This window comes from Lontra canadensis, unplaced genomic scaffold, assembly GCF_010015895.1.
Source record: "Lontra canadensis isolate GAN:19392208 unplaced genomic scaffold, GSC_riverotter_1.0 scaffold9, whole genome shotgun sequence".
NCBI classification, from domain to species: domain Eukaryota; kingdom Metazoa; phylum Chordata; class Mammalia; order Carnivora; family Mustelidae; genus Lontra; species Lontra canadensis.
The window spans coordinates 16,472,870-16,488,575 of NW_022631003.1; the positions used below are offsets into that span (position 1 = coordinate 16,472,870).

The following is a 15,706-nucleotide window of genomic DNA, read 5'->3' on the forward strand; positions in this document are numbered from 1 at the left end:
GGGCTCCATCCCAGGACCCTGGGATCATGACCAGAGCTGAAGGTAGAGGCTTTAACCCACTGAGCCACCCAGGCTCCCCTAAGTAGTCTGCTATCTAGCAGACAATCCTCTGCATTTAAGGGAAAAATTTCAATCACTTTCAGGACTGCTGGAGTCCCCATTTCTCTGGGGCCTTTCCATTGCTTGGGCCTTCTTTATATGTAGGAAGAGTGAGCGCTGATTTCAGTGTGCCATTGTCCTCTGCTGGGAAGAGCAAAGGAGAATGGCCTATAGAAAACTAGAGTTCAGGGATGCCTGGGTGGCTCATTTGGTTAAGTGTCTGCTTTCAACTCAGGTCAGGATCTCAAGATTCGTGGATCAAGTCCCACATTGGGGGGGGGGGTCCCTGCTCAGCGGGGAGCCTGCTTCTTCCTCTGCCTCCCCCTCCCCCGCTCACAAGCGTGCTCTCTCTCTCTCTCTCTGACGAACAGATGACTAAAATCTTAAAAAATTTTTTTTTAAATAAAGACTTTCCTGGGACCTGACTTGGCTCCTGCTTACCGAGTACAACACCGACTTCAGTGCTCCTTCTCTCCTGCCACCAGCCTATGAAGGATCTGTCTTCCTTTCCTGACCTTTCTCACCTCACACCTTGAGTTCTTTCTGCCTTAGACCACGATTCCTGAGGCTGCATTGCTAAATTTACTTCTGAATTGAATGGAGTTGTTGCTGCTAGATTTCCTGAGTCCACTAAGGATTTTGATTTACGTTCTGTGCTTAATACATTTATATTATATTATATTATTTATTTTAAAGATTTATTTATTTTGGAGGGGGAGGGGAATAGGGAAATCGAGAATTTCAGACTCTCCGCTGAAAGCTGAGACTGACACGGGGCTCCATCCCACGACCCTGAGATCGTACCTGAGCCGAAGTCAAGAGTTGGTCACTCGACCAAGCCACCCAGACACCCCTATATTATTTTTTAAAAAGTTTATTTAAAATTAATAAAAGGGTAGCCATTTCCTTCTGCTTCAGTTCTGTTGTTGTTGGCAGGTTGGTTCACTCGCGAGTTAATCAAGTTTTCTCCTGGGGCCATTATGCCCAGGGCTAGAGAAGAGCATGGCATTCCTGACTTCATGGCTTTGGGACACACATTACCTTCTTTCACAGCTAGAACATTAAATGTCTGATAAACTGGTCTACAAGTAGGTGTGTGCCCTGTAAGTAAAGTTATGTACTCTGATTTGGGTGGGATGGCGCAGAGTAGGACTTCTTATTCCAAAATATAAATAAATGGGATGCCTGGATGGCTCAATCAGTTAAGCATCTGCTGTCAACTTGGGTCATGATCCCAGGGTCCTAGGATTAAGCCCCACATGGGGCTCCCTGCTCAGCAAGGAGTCTACTTCTCCCTCTCCCTCCTCCTGCTCCTTTTCTCTCTCAAACAAATAAATAAAAAAACCTTTTAAAAAATCATCATTTTTGATAAAGAAGATGTGGTCTATTTATACTATGGAGTATTATGCCTCCATCAGAAAGGATGAATACCCAACTTTTGTATCAACATGGATGGGACTGGAGGAGATTATGCTGAGTGAAATAAGTCAAGCAGAGAGAGTCAATTATCATACAGTTCTGCTTATTTGTGGAGCATAAGGAATAAAACAGAGGACATGGGGAGATTGAGAGGAGAAGGGAGTTGGGGGAAATTGAAGGAGGAGATGAACCATGAGAGACTGTTGGCTCTGAGAAACAAACTGAAGGTTTTGGAGGGGATGGGGTGAGAGGTTTGGTGGTGGGCATTATGGAGGGCACGAATTGCATGGAGCACTGGGTGTGGTGCCTACACAATGAATTCTGGAACACTGAAAAGAAATTAAAAAAATAAAAATTTTTAAAAATTCATCATTTTAAAGTAAATTCAGTGGTTTTAATAACTATATTCACAAGTGTAAAACCATTACCACCATCTAACTCCAGAACATTTTTAAGTCCTAAAATAAATCCCATTCCCATTAGCAGATAGTTCCCAAGTCCTTTCACCCCTTGCCCACATCCTCTCGAAACCACTAATGTACTTTTTATCTCTGGATTTGCCTCTTCTGGAAGTCTCATTCAAACAGACTCATTCAACTTATGACCTTTTGTGACTGGGTTCTTTCACTGAGGATAATGTTTTCAAGCTTTATCTGTGTTGTAGCATGTATCACTACTTCTTTCCTTTTTATAGCTGAATAATATTTCACTGTATGGCTATCCCCCAACTTATTTATCCATTCATCAGTTGACGGACATTTGAATTGTTTCTACCTTTTAGCTAGTATGAGTTTTTTTTTTAAGATTTAATTTTAATTTTATTTACTTACTTTTTTTTAGAGAGAGGGAGAGGGAGGGAGCACATATGTAAGGGTTGGAGGAAGGGTAGAGGTTAAAGAGAGAAAGAATCTTTTTTTTTTTTTAAAGATTTTATTTATTTATTTATTTATTTGACAGAGAGAGAGAGATCTCAAGTAGGCAGAGAGGCAGGCAGAGAGAGAGGGAGAAGCAAGCTCCCCAATGAGCAGGGAGCCCCGCATGGGGCTTGATCCCAGGACCCTGGGACCATGATCTGAGCCAAAAGCAGAGGCTTAACCCTCTGAGCCACCCAGGTGCCCCAAGAAAAAGAATCTTAAGCGGGTTCTGTGCTGGGCTTGATCTCATGACACTGAGATCATGACCTGAACTGAAATCAAGAGTCAGATGCTTAAGTGACCAAGCCACCCTGGTGCCCTTAAAATATTTTATTTTTAAGTAATTTCTACACCCAGGATGGGACTCCAACTCACAACCCTGAGGTCAAGAATCACACACTCCATCAACTGAGCCAGCCCAGAGCCATGGTTATTATGATTAATACTGCAATTCAAATTCATGTACAAGTTTTTGTGTGGAGATGTATTTTTAATTCTTTTGCAATTGTCAGATCATTTGGTTACTGTATGTTTAATATTTTGAGGGACTGTCAAGCTATTTTCCAGAGTGGCTGTACACACCATTTAACATTACTAACAGCAATTCACAAGAGTTCTAGTTTTTCCATATCTTCACAACATTTGCTACTGTCGTGTTTTTTTATTAAAGCCATCCTAGAGGTTATGAAGTGGTATTTCCTTGTGTGTGTGTTTTAAGATTTTATTTATTTATTTGACACAGAGAGCGCAAGTAGGCAGAGTGGCACAGAGAGGGAGAAGCAGGCTCCCCACCAAGCAGAGAGCCCTCAATACCTGAGCCCAAAGCAGACCCTTAACCAACTGAGCCACCCAGATGTTCCCTGAGTTTTCTTTTCTTTCTTTCTTTTTTTTTTGGGGGGGGGAATATTTATTTACTTATTTCAGAAAGAGAGAGACAGAGATAGCAAGTAGAGGAGAGGCAGAGGGAGAGGGAGAGAAGCAGACTCCCTGCTGAGCACAGAGCCCCTTGTGGACCTCTATCCCATGACCCTGAGATCATGACCTGAGCCAAAACCAAGAGTCAGAGGCTCAACATACTGAGCTACCCAAGGGGCCCCAGCTCTAAGTTTTCCAACACTTAGGGTACTCAAGGTTACAGAAATACCCTTGATGACAAGCACTCAATAAAAAATCTAATAGGAACAAACTCAAATTACACTCCATCTTAACTATTGCATATGTGCCTTCCACGAGTGTGGTCATATTAGTTTCTTCTTGCTGCTGTAACAAATACCATGAACTTAGTGGTATAAAACAACATAAATTATCATATGGCCCTGGAGGTCAGAAATACGCAATAGGGTCTCACTGGCTAAAATCAAGGTGTCATCGGGGCAACATTTCTTAAGGAGGCTCCAGGGAAAAATCCATTTGCATGCCTTTCCATGTAGGCTGTCCTCATTCTCTATCATGGTCCCTTCCAACCATATCTCTGCTTTCATAGTCACATGGCTTTCTCTGACTCCGATTCTTTTGCATCATTCTTACAAGGTACTTTTGATAGGATAATGGGATAAGGGTATTCATGATAGGATAATCTTACCCCAAGGTCCTTAACTTAATCACACCTGCAAAGTCCCATATGCCATTGTAAAGTACCACACTTACAGGTTCCAGAAATTAGGAAGCAGACATGGCGGGGGTGGGGGAGGGCTGTTCTTCTACTTACCACAAATACAAATTTGAAACACCTGACTTCTGAAGGGCCTTCATTTATGATGTGGCACTTTTGTACCTTCTTCAAAACTCTCACCTGCCACTTGGACAACTGCTTTGCCTACGGAAACTCTAGTTTGACTTTCATGATTAATAACTGTCTTATATTTAGGGCTCAGGTACAGGGTTCATGATTCTTGAGACTCAAATTCAGAAGCTCTAGATCTGAGATGCTAGAGGGAGGGAGCCTTAGATCTTGAAAGTGACCTCAATTCTGGGAGTCTGTGCTGAAACACAGAGATGCCTGAGCCAGGGGTCAGGCAACAGGGGACAATGGTAATCTGGAGCACAGTATTCACTTTCTCAAGAAGGATGAAAAAGCAGAAGTGGACTTGGCCATACACTTAACCTTTGCTTCAAAAAGGAAGAGAGATCACCTAAGACTTGTACAATAATTACCCAACTCAGAGGCCAAAGTTCTTCTGATTTTGCATCTAACAGTGCCCTTCCCCATTCCAACAGGATTGGGGGCAAAGAGCAAAATAGGAGGAAGTTAGAAATAAGTAAATAATAGCTAAAAAGCAAGGCCACTGAAAGTCTTCAGGTTATACAAACAGGTTAATTCTCTCTTCCCTTTGTTCTTCCTTTGTGCTCTCTAATAAAAGAATGATGGGTCAGACTTAATTTAAGGAAAGGGAAAAGTTACTAAATTCAGATGTTATCAGGGAAGAACTTAGAAATTCAGGGGTGCCTGGATGTCTCAGTTGGTTAAGTGTCTGCCTTTGGCTCTGATTATCCTAGGATTGAGCTCCTAGTGGGGCTCCCTGCTTGGCAGAAAGCTTGCTTCTCCCTCTCCCTCCGCTGCGACCCCTACTTGGGGTCTCTCTCTCAAATAAATAAAATCTTTATTAGCACCATGCCTCTAACCAGCTGAGCTAACTGGCCAATCCAATACATAAAATCTTTAAAAAAAAAGGATTAATAATTTGAATCATAAGCTTTCTTATCAACATATTGATGCAAGTCCCCATATCTTGTACAATCTAGATACCCAGTAATTGGCTGAGACTCAGGACTGAGTCATCCATCCTCTGCCCAAGCCAGGTAGTGGTGGTCACACCTACCATGTTCAGGCGTGTTGTTGGTAAGAGCAATCAGCACGATATACAGTTCCACGGGAAAAGTCCAGTGACAGAGCACCATGGCTTCTGACAAAGGTAAACCAGACCTGGGGGCCTGGCAAACTCCTTATTCTTGAAAAGGGCAAAAATCTGTGTGTGTGTGCATGCGTGTGTGTGTGTGTGTGTGTGTGTGTGTGTGTGTCTGTGTGTGTGGTGTGTGTCCTGCCTGTGCTTGTGTCCTTAGGCATTTTTCAATTTTCCTATTTACTACTATATTGACATTATTCTTTTTTTTTTTTTTTTAAGATTTTACTTATTTATTTGACAGACAGAGATCACAAGCAGGCAGAGAGAGAGGAAGGGAAGCAGGCTCCCTGCCGAGCAGAGAGCCCAATGCGGGGCTCGATCCCAGAACCCTGGGATCATGACCTGAGCCGAAGGCAGAGGCTTTAACCCACCGAGCCACCTACCCTATTGATATTATTCTTAAACAGGATTTATTATTGTTATTAATACTAACTATTCACATCCACAAATGATTTTGATCAAATGGTACCAAATCAATGCTTATTTCACCATAATAAAATATTAAGTAAAAAAAATACAACTGTTAATTAACAGCAACAGAAGTGAAAGCACAAGGGTATGTTAATTGATAATTTAAGATTCAGTTACTTAACGTTGGAGAAATTCATGGGAGAGGGAGAACACTTCAGGATGTGGAAGGAAATTATTTTCAGCTGATGTGGGATTTGAGCTGGATCCTGAAAGGGTGGAATTTGGATGGGCAAAGAGAAAGAGAGTCCTGGTTGACACAAAAAGCTTGAGAGAATTTACAAATATAAATATATTTGGAACTATATAGAGAGTAAACTGAGTATAAATATATATGGAAATATATTTGGAAATACAAAGAGTAAACCGATTAGGATCTAGGAGAGTCTGGGGGAATACTCTGCGGTGAGATTAGAAAGCAAAGCTGGAGGGGCACCTGGGTGGCACAGTTGGTCATGCAACCGACTCTTGGTTTTGCTCAGGTCACAATCTCAGGGTCTGGATCTCAAGGTCATGAGATGGAGCCCCACGTTGGGCTCTGGCTAAGCCAGGAGTCTGCTTGAGGATTCTCTCTCTGCTCCTCCCCACCACTCTCTCTCTCAAATAAATAAATAAACCTTTAAAAAAAAAAAAAAAGGAAAGGAAAGCAAACCTGGAATGATCCTGGAGTGATATTACAGAGGGCTTTGAATACTAGGCTAAGGAAATTGAGGTAGGTTTTGGTCAGAGAAGATCTTTGGAGAATTTGTGAATCTCATAGTGATGACTAAAATAGTGCTTTTATTTATTTTATTTTATTTTATTTTATTTTATTTTATTTTATTTTATCTTATTTTATTAGAGAGAGAGCAAGTGAGCAGGGGAAGGAGCGGAGGGAAAGAATATCCAAGCAGACTCTCACTGAGCATGGAGCCTGACGTGAGGCTTAATCTCACAAGCCATGAGATGAGGGTTTGTGCTGAATCCAAGAGTCAGATGCTTAACAACCAAGCCACCCAGATGCCCGTTATTTTAATTTTTTTAAAGCAGAGAGAGAGAGAATCTTAAGCAGGCTCCACACCCAGGGTGGCTCGACACCAGGCTTGATCTCACAACCCTGAGATTGTGACTTGAGCTGAAATCAAAGGTCAGATGCTTAACCAACTGAGCCGCCCAGGTGTGCCCAAAATAGTGCTTTAGACATAGCTGGCACTTGGTGCCTTTGTGACTGGTAGCAGAGAAGACTTGGAAGCAAAGAGACCAGTTAGGAGACTTTGCCGGAAGGTGGGCATGATGATAGGAGAGAATACACAAATCAGTCTTGGGTTTTAAGAAACAAAATATATTTTTTCTCCATTATGCTTTTCCTCTACAAAAATTCTCTTCTGAGTGGCATGTTGGGGGAAAGACTAAAGGCATAATTTAGTTGAAATATCCGAATAATTTTCCTAGACTTGCCTCTGAAGGTGGGGCATTTTACCCCTCAGACTATCCCAACTCCTGTGGCTCATTGTGCATTATTGCATTGCATGAAAGGGGTAGATACTGAGAATATATCTCACTCTCTCTGTAGTTCTCACTGCTGCTTCACCCACCATGAATTCGACCTTCTTCTATAGTTATGGCCTCTATTTCTACAGGGTTCCCTCTGTGTGGACCTGCTGGTTCAAAGGCCCTAATTTGGATTGTCTGAGAAGCACCCATTTCAAGGTGTTAGCCACCCTCTTCCTCCACCAGCTCAGTGCTTAAATTCCCTGTATATCCTCTTAAGGATAAGAGGTATATTCTTCAGGTGTCACTTAGGATAGTGTTTCCTGACTCCTGACTCTGTCCTTTTTTTTTTTTTTTTTAAGATTTTATTTATTTATTTGACAGAGACAGAGATCACAAGTAGGCAGAGAGAGAGGGGAAGCAGGCTCCCTGCTTAGCAGAGAGCCCAACGTGGGGCTCAATCCCAGGATCCTGAGATCATGACCTGAGCCAAAGGCAGACGCTCAATCCATTGAGCCACCCAGGCACCCCTGTCCTGTTTTTGGTTTTGTTTTTAAATATCTGGCTAATTTCTTTTTTAAAGGTCCCATACTCCAGGGGTACCTGGGTGGCTCTGTTGGTTAAGTGACCAACTCTTGCTTTTGGCTCAGGTCATGGTCTCAGGGTATCAAACACCGCCCCCCCCCAACCCTCCACTGGCCTCCATGCTGGGCTTAAATCCTGTTAAGATTCTCTCTCTCCCTCTGCCCCTCCCCACTGCTCCTGCACATGCTTTCTCTCTCTCAAAAAAAGGTCCCACCCTCCAACTAGGATCATCTTCTGTCTACAGGAAACTGTGCCATGGATCTTCTCTGGACTATCCCTCTACCATCTAGTACAAATGCGCAGACAGAGGCAGCCAGCTCACACATACACAGAGCTGGGGAGGAAAATTTTTCCTCTGCCCTCATAGATTCTGTTTTTGGGTGCCTTCAGATTTAAACTAACAAAAGACAGATTAGCAAAAGAAAAGACAAACGTGCATACAAGAGTTCACAAAAATGTGATTCAAAGAGGTGTTTAAAGTTTGGGGCTTATATACCACCTTAAGAGGAAAAGCAGAGATGCACAAGAGCACTTATAGAAAAACAAATAAACTTTTAGGAAATCTAGATGGGCCCTTGGGAGACTAGATGGACATATGCTTTTGTGACAATGTCTGTGTGGGTGTGTATCTTGAGTGGTAAGAGTCAATCTCTCCTGGTTTGTTCCAGGGGATGGGACTTATGACAACTGACTTCTTTTGAGTTCTTTTGGAAGGCTCTGTTTGTAGGAAAATGAGAGATTTCAGGGGAAGACAGTCTATTTTTGAATGTCTTCAGATCCAAATAATTTTTATGCCAGTGGCATACTCTGGACTCCTAAACACACACACACACACACACACACACACACACACAGCCTTGGGCAAAATTCCTCCCATTTTGGAGGAAGTGTCTTCCAAGACTTGTGACTCTTCTTGGCTTAAAAACACCATCTCAGAGTTAAGGTTTGCCAGTAGGATAGGCTGAACGTCCTGCCTGCATCCCACACAGCCACTTCACCCTCAGAGGTGGCAGTGACTTGTGCATCTCCCTGGCCCCCTGTGAAAGGGTATCATGTTAGGGGAGCCTTTTGCTCTGTGTCTTCTCTTTCTTGGAAAAGAGAGACTGGTAATAGCAACAATTGTGCCTTTTGATTTATGATCCTTTTCTCCTGCTTCCCCAAATTTTAGATTTCAAATAACCAGGAAGCAAACCCTTAACAGGAATGCTTGTTGCCAAAATAAATGTCCATGTTTCTCCAAATAAAACAAATGACTCGCATTTCTGCCCTCAGAGCTTTAGAATTCTGTTCTGTGAATATTCTGAATTCAGGTCAATCCAGTGTCCATTTCATCCTCAAAGCTCTGAGTCTTGAGAAGTATGGGCCTCTAAAATCTAGTACTTGAACTTGGATAGTCCTTACATGTGCTAATGGCTTCCCAGGACACTTCAAATAAAATCCGTGGCTTAGTATATAAACTCCATGAGTGTAAAGATAGAGATTTTTTTTTGTTCCCTGTTCCTGTATTTCAAAGAGTGCTTAACATTTAGTAGGCGCCTCATTAACAACTCTACCAGCTGAGTCAGCCAGCACCCCCGAGTTGTTGTTTTTAATTAAGGAACACCCAAACTATTTCCTAGAGAGAGGGTACCAATTTACATTCCCACCAGCAATATATGAGAGATCCACTTTCTCTGCACAATGTTGTTATCTATCTGTCTACAGCTATCCTATAATGGATAGGAGTGAGATTCATTCAGGTATTTTCTCAACAAATATCTATTGCTAACCAACATGTTCCAGGCAGTGTGATAGGGTCTGGAACAAGATATACATAATCCATATCTCACATAATCTACAATTCAGTGTTATTATAGACATATAAATAGCAATCAAACTACAGCATGATTGGGGCACCTGGGTGGCTCAGTCTTTAAGTGTCTGCCTTTGGCTTGGGTCATGATCCCAGTGTCCTGTGATCAAGCCCTGCACCGGGCTCCCTGCTCAGTGGGAAGCCTGATTCTCCCTCCCCCACCCCCCCACCTCCACTCGCTTGTATTCCCTCTCTCGCGATCAACAAATCTATTTATTTAGATTTTATTTATTTCTGTCAAATAAATAAATAAAATCTAAAAAAAAAAATACAGCACGATTGCTATGATGAAGGAGGTACAAGATGCTATGGAAACACATAGAAATTACCATAGGACCCTCTGAGGAATGACTTTCTCATTGCACTGAATCATTCTTGTTGGAGCCTTAAGGAGGATTACTTGGTTTGGGATTGGACAAACAGGTTTTGGCAAAGCCCTTAGAAACTTGCTTTCCTTAATGGTCCAATCCAGTTAATACAGGAGAGAATTTTTAACTCCATTTTCTGATATGGTTTGCAGGTTTGGAAGAACAGAGTATTTTTTTCTTAGCTAAATTTGTATGTGGGCATTATCTGACATAATCATCTCTTGGTCAACAGGTCCTTCAGCAGGAGATGCCACCTTGAGGTAAGAATAAAACCATCAGAGTGAGCATTTAATACAACCAAGAATAAGTGGATTTAAGAGCTATAGGACTATAGCTTTCCATATTTTTCCTTTCTTCTTATGCTCCCACTCTTTTCTTTTTGCCTTTTCTTTTTTTTTAAGATTTATTTATTTACTTATTTATTTGACAGAGAGAATGATCACAAGTAGGCAGAGAGGCAGGCAGAGAGAGATAGGGAAGCAAGCTCCCTGCTGAGCAGAGAGCCCGATGTGGGGCTCGATCCCAGGACCCTGAGATAATGACCCGAGCCGAAGGCAGAGGCTTAACCCACCGAGTCACCCAGGCGCTACTCTTTTTACCTTTTCCAATGTCATTCTCTACAATCACTGCTTTCTGTATCTTTGCTTGTATGTCTTTTGGTTTTTATTCAAGTAAATTACCTTCCAGCTTTGTTCCATTTTTGCCTTGCCTCTGTTTCTTCTCTGTTTAAATCACATGATTGTATAGCTATTAGTGAAAAGTCTGGAGAATTGATTTGTCACTTTGATTTCATCCTTTTGTTTTATACTATATGCCCATTTTTCAGATGTAGCATGATAGCAGGGGATCTTCTGTCAGGGAATATGTTATCTCAGGATGGGTGGAAGGACTGATCTATGTAATAAATAAATGTAATACTTTAGGGATGAGTGGAAATATTAGGGTGTAGTAAGCTGATGACTCAACCATATTGCAAAAAAGAGTCCTCAGCACAATCCTGAGTCTCCCCTGAGTTCCAGCTTTGATGCATGGAAAATATTAAATCTAAAGATGTCATTGGGAGGGGTGCCTGGCTGGCTCAGTCAGTAGAGCCTGTGACTCTTGATCTCAGTGTTGTAAATTTGAGCCCCACATTGGGTGTAGAGATTACTTAAAAATAAAATCTTAAAAATTAAATGAATAAAGATGTCATTGGGAGCAGCAGAATTTTTTTCTTGTGAGGAATTAGTATACAGAATTTAATGTGGAAGAATGCTGAGGCTGACGCTTTCTCTTCTCAGACTTGGCAATAGACTCTTGTTGGCAATTTGAGGCTTCTACACCTAAAATCTAGTTAGAGTCTATTGAGGCATGCTGAAGATTAACAATCAGGACCTGGCAACTCCATGATAAGATAGAAAGATTAGAAGATAAAGAGAAGACTTTATTTCATTTTTTAATAAATATTTTATTTATTTGATAGAGAGACAGCAAGAGAGGGAACACAACCAGAGGGAGTGGGAGAGGGAGAAAAGGGCTTCCTGCTGAGCAGGAGCAGGGAGCCCAATACAGGGCTTAATCCCAGGATGGTGATCATGACCCCAGCCAAAGGCAGACGCTTAGCAACTGAGTCACCCAGGTGCCCCAAAGAGAAGCCTTTAAAAGAGAAACAAGGACACATTTATATCTGATTCAAAATTAGTAGATAACAGTATAGAGAGAATGGTAACCAAATAAGATGGGTTGGGAAAAATCTCTTCACTATGCTTGTGAGAGAAACTCTGATAATTCAAATGGACCTTCCTAGATAACTTGGAGAAATAGAATAGGAAACAAGGTTTCCTGAGATGTCATGTTTTATATCTGCCTGATAGAAGAGGGGAGCAGGAAGTGATTTTCAAGGTCCCTCCAAAGATAGCGTGACAACATGGGAGTGCTGCTTGTGTTTCAGGAGGAGAATTGAACCCTGGGAATTTGAAGTCTTCTTTGATCCCAGAGAACTCCGTAAAGAGGCCTGCCTGCTCTATGAAATCCAGTGGGGCACAAGCCATAATATGTGGCGAAACACAGGCAAAAATACTGTCAACCATGTGGAACTCAATTTTATAGAAAAATTTACTTCAGAAAGACGGTATTGCCCATCCACCCACTGTTCTATCACCTGGTTCCTGTCCTGGAGTCCGTGTTGGGAATGCTGCAAGGCCATTAGAGGATTTTTGAGTCAACACCCTAGTGTCACTCTGGTTATTTATGTAACACGGCTCTTCTGGCACATGCATCCACAAAACCGGCAAGGACTCCGAGACCTCCTCAAAAGTGGTGTGACTGTCCAGATCATGAGAGCCCCAGGTAAAAACAACAAAGAATCTCATGGTTTATGAGAGACCATGGTGCTGGTATGTTTCAAGGCCAGGATACTGATTATCCCATTATTATTATTATTATTATTATCTGAAAGTCTCAGAAGTGAAAGTCCAAAATCATGTAAGAAAGGACAGGGTCTGAACTTCATAGGAAGGAAGTATCAATGGAATGGAAGTACCATTCCTGCCACTATGACCTCTCAGCCATCTTCATCTTTGTTCTTTTTTAGGGATTCTGGGGGAAAGTGGCCCTTCTCCAATGCTAAAAAGGCTAATGGGTTTTCTAGACAGTATAAGTTGGGCTCCCTGAAGTAAATTTCTGCTGTATTCATGGAATGAACCAAGATTTGTGTTTCCTCAGAGTATGATCATTGCTGGAAGAATTTTGTCAACTACCCACCTGGGAAAGAAGATCACTGGCCAAGATACCCTGAGCTATGGATGAAGCTGTATGAGCTGGAACTCTACTGCATAATTCTAGTAAGTTACTCTAAGGGGCAGAGATTTTCATGCCAAAAGAAGCATCCTTCTTCAAACTCCTTTTCTGATGAATTGATATGTACTTTCCTCACCATCTTTTTGCCATTTATATTATATTTAATTACTTGATCCATCTGAAGAAAATGTGAGAACAAAACAATCCCTCTGTAGGAAGAAAGTGGGAGAAGGGAATGGATAAACTGATCTAAGATATATGTAGATTCCACGTTAACTTGATGTTATTATTACTATCATTATTATCACAACACTCACAGGTTCTACAGAATTGCAGATATTCTCCTTTCCCATGTTGGTATGTGCCATCCTATTGAAGAAATGGAGGTGTCCCATTTGTATTCTCTTCAAAGTTGTTCAGTAGTCTTCCAACTAATGTTTTAAAATGTTTGTGGTAAGGGCACCTGGGTGGCTTCGTCGGTTAAGTGGCCAGCTCTTGATTTGGGCTCAGGTCATGATCTCAGGGTCCTGGGATCAAGCCCCACATCAGGCTCCATGCTCAGCAAGGAGTCTGCTTGAGAATTCTCTCTCCCTCTGCCCCTCCCCTCCTCCTGCTCACACTTCTCTCTCTCAAATAAATAAATAAATCTTAAAATAAAATAAAATGTTTCTGGTAATAGTAGTATGAAGAAAAATATTATTCTAACTTTTCTTTCTTCCAGAGTCTCCCTCCCTGTTTAAAGATTTCAAGAAGAAATCAGAATCAGCTTACATTGTTCAGACTTACTCTTCAAAATTGCCATTACCAAATTATTCCACCCCATATCCTTTTAGATACAGGGTTGATACAACTTCCTGTGATTTGGAGATGAACAGAGTGGTTCCTTGTGTACACTGTTTCTATAGCAGGCACTGAAGACCCACGGAACAGTGAGTGCCACCAGAATGTAGAAAATTTCAGTTCATGTTTTTATACACCAACAACAAATTATCTAAAAAAATAATTTTTTAAAACTCCCGTTTGCAATTGTATCAAAAATAACAAAATACTTAGGGATAAATTTAACTAAGGAAGTGAAAAGTTTGTACACTGTGAAATCTAGGTTACTGATAAAAGACAAAGGAAAGAACATAAATAAATGAAAACATATCCCATGCTCATGGGTTAATAGAATTAATATTGTTAAAATGTCCATACTATCCAAAGTGATCCATAAATTCAATGTAATCCCTTTCAAGATTCTAATGACTTTTTAAAGAAATATAAAGAATTCTAAATTTCATATGAAACCACAAAAGACCCTGAAAACCCAAAACAATTCTGAGGAACAAGATCAAAGCTGGAGGCACCATACTTTGTAATTTCAAACTATATTCCAAAGCATCGTAATCAAAACAGTATGGTACTGGCATTAAAAACGGACATATGGATCAATAAAACAAAATCCAGAGCCCAGAGGTAAACCTACGCACATATGGTCATCTGATATTTGGCAAGGAAGCAAAGAATATTCAATGAAGAAAAGATAGTCTCTTCAATAAATGGTGGTGGGAAAACTGATTTTGCATGCAAAAAAAAAAAAAAAGAAATGCTAAAATCTTTAAAAAAGAAAAAATGAAATGGGATCCCTATCTTACACCACTCACAGAAATTATTTCAAAATGGGCTAAAGACTTAAACACAAGACCTGAAACCATAAAATTCCTAGAAGGAAACATAGAGAAAAATCTCCTTGACATTATTAGTCTTGGTAATGATTTTATCGTTATGACACTAAAAGCACAAGCAACCGAAACAAAAATAGAAAAGTGGGACTATATCAAATTAAAAAGTTTCTGCACAACAAAAGAAACAACCAACAAAATGAAAAGGCAACCTACGGAATAGGAGAAAATATTTGCAAACTACACATCTGATAAGGGGCAAATATCCAAACTATATAATGAACTTATACAAGTGTAGAGCAAAAGAACTAAACAATCCAATTTTAAAATGGGCAAAGGACCTGAATAGATATATTTCCAAAGAAGATATTCAAATGGCCAACACCTACATGAAAAGTTGTTTAACATTACTAATCATTAGGGAAATGCAAAACTATAATGAGATACCACCTCACACATCTTAGAATTTCTATCATCAAAAACATGAGTGATAACAAATATTGGAGAGATTGTGGAGAAAGGGAACAATTGTACACTGTTGGTGGGAATCTGCCTTTGGCTCAGGTCATGATCTCAGGGTCCTGGGATTGAACCCTACATTGGGCTCCCTACTCAAAAGAGAGTCTGCTGGGGCGCCTGAGTGGCTCAGTGGGTTAAAGCCTCTGCCTTTGGCTCAAGTCGTGATCCCAGGGTCCTGGGATGGAGCCCCGCATCAGGCTCTCTGCTTGGTGGGGAGTCTGCTTCCCTTCCTCTCTCTCTCTCTTTCTGCCTACTTGTGACCTCTCTCTCTGTGTCAAGTGGATAAATAAAATATTAAAAAAAAAAGAGAGAGTCTGCTTCTCCTTCTCCTTCTGCATGAATAAAGAAGATGTGATATATATTATACACACAGACACACACACAGAAACACACGAATATTATATATCCATAGAAAAGGAGAAAATCCTGCTATTTGTGACCACATGGATGAAACTTGAGAGCATTATGCTATTTGAAATAGAGAGAGACAAATATTATATGATCTCACTTATATGCAGATTCTAAAAAATCCAAACTTATAGAAACAAAGAGAAAACTAGTGGTTTCCAGGGGCAGGGATGAAGGTAGTCAAAGGTTATGAACTTCCAGTTTTAAGAAGAGTAACTTCTAGGATTGTAATGTACCACATGGTGATTATATTTAGCAG

The 15,706-nt window shown here is 40.9% G+C and overlaps 1 protein-coding gene across 2 annotated transcripts; it reads left to right on the top strand.

Annotated features, from left to right (window-relative positions):
* Nucleotides 1-5,260: 5,260 nt before the first annotated feature.
* Nucleotides 5,261-13,802, top strand: APOBEC1 (apolipoprotein B mRNA editing enzyme catalytic subunit 1). Of its 2 annotated transcripts, none has more exons than XM_032855400.1 (5): nucleotides 5,261-5,344; nucleotides 10,311-10,338; nucleotides 12,009-12,406; nucleotides 12,782-12,900; nucleotides 13,578-13,802. In XM_032855400.1, exons 1-5 carry the CDS (start codon nucleotides 5,329-5,331, stop codon nucleotides 13,725-13,727), a joined length of 711 nt encoding a protein of 236 aa, XP_032711291.1. In that variant the 5' UTR covers nucleotides 5,261-5,328; the 3' UTR covers nucleotides 13,728-13,802. The 2 variants fall into 2 exon arrangements, with proteins under 2 accessions (XP_032711291.1, XP_032711292.1); XM_032855401.1 differs by having other exon boundaries at nucleotides 13,690-13,802.
* Nucleotides 13,803-15,706: the final 1,904 nt, after the last annotated feature.

What these genes read in the sequence shown, in the direction of transcription:
- APOBEC1 (XM_032855400.1), top strand. An exon ending in GCAGGAGATGCCACCTTGAG is followed by an intron (nt 10,339 to 12,008) that starts GTAAGAATAAAA and finishes CTTGTGTTTCAG; the next exon opens with GAGGAGAATTGAACCCTGGG. An exon ending in CCAGATCATGAGAGCCCCAG is followed by an intron (nt 12,407 to 12,781) that starts GTAAAAACAACA and finishes GTGTTTCCTCAG; the next exon opens with AGTATGATCATTGCTGGAAG.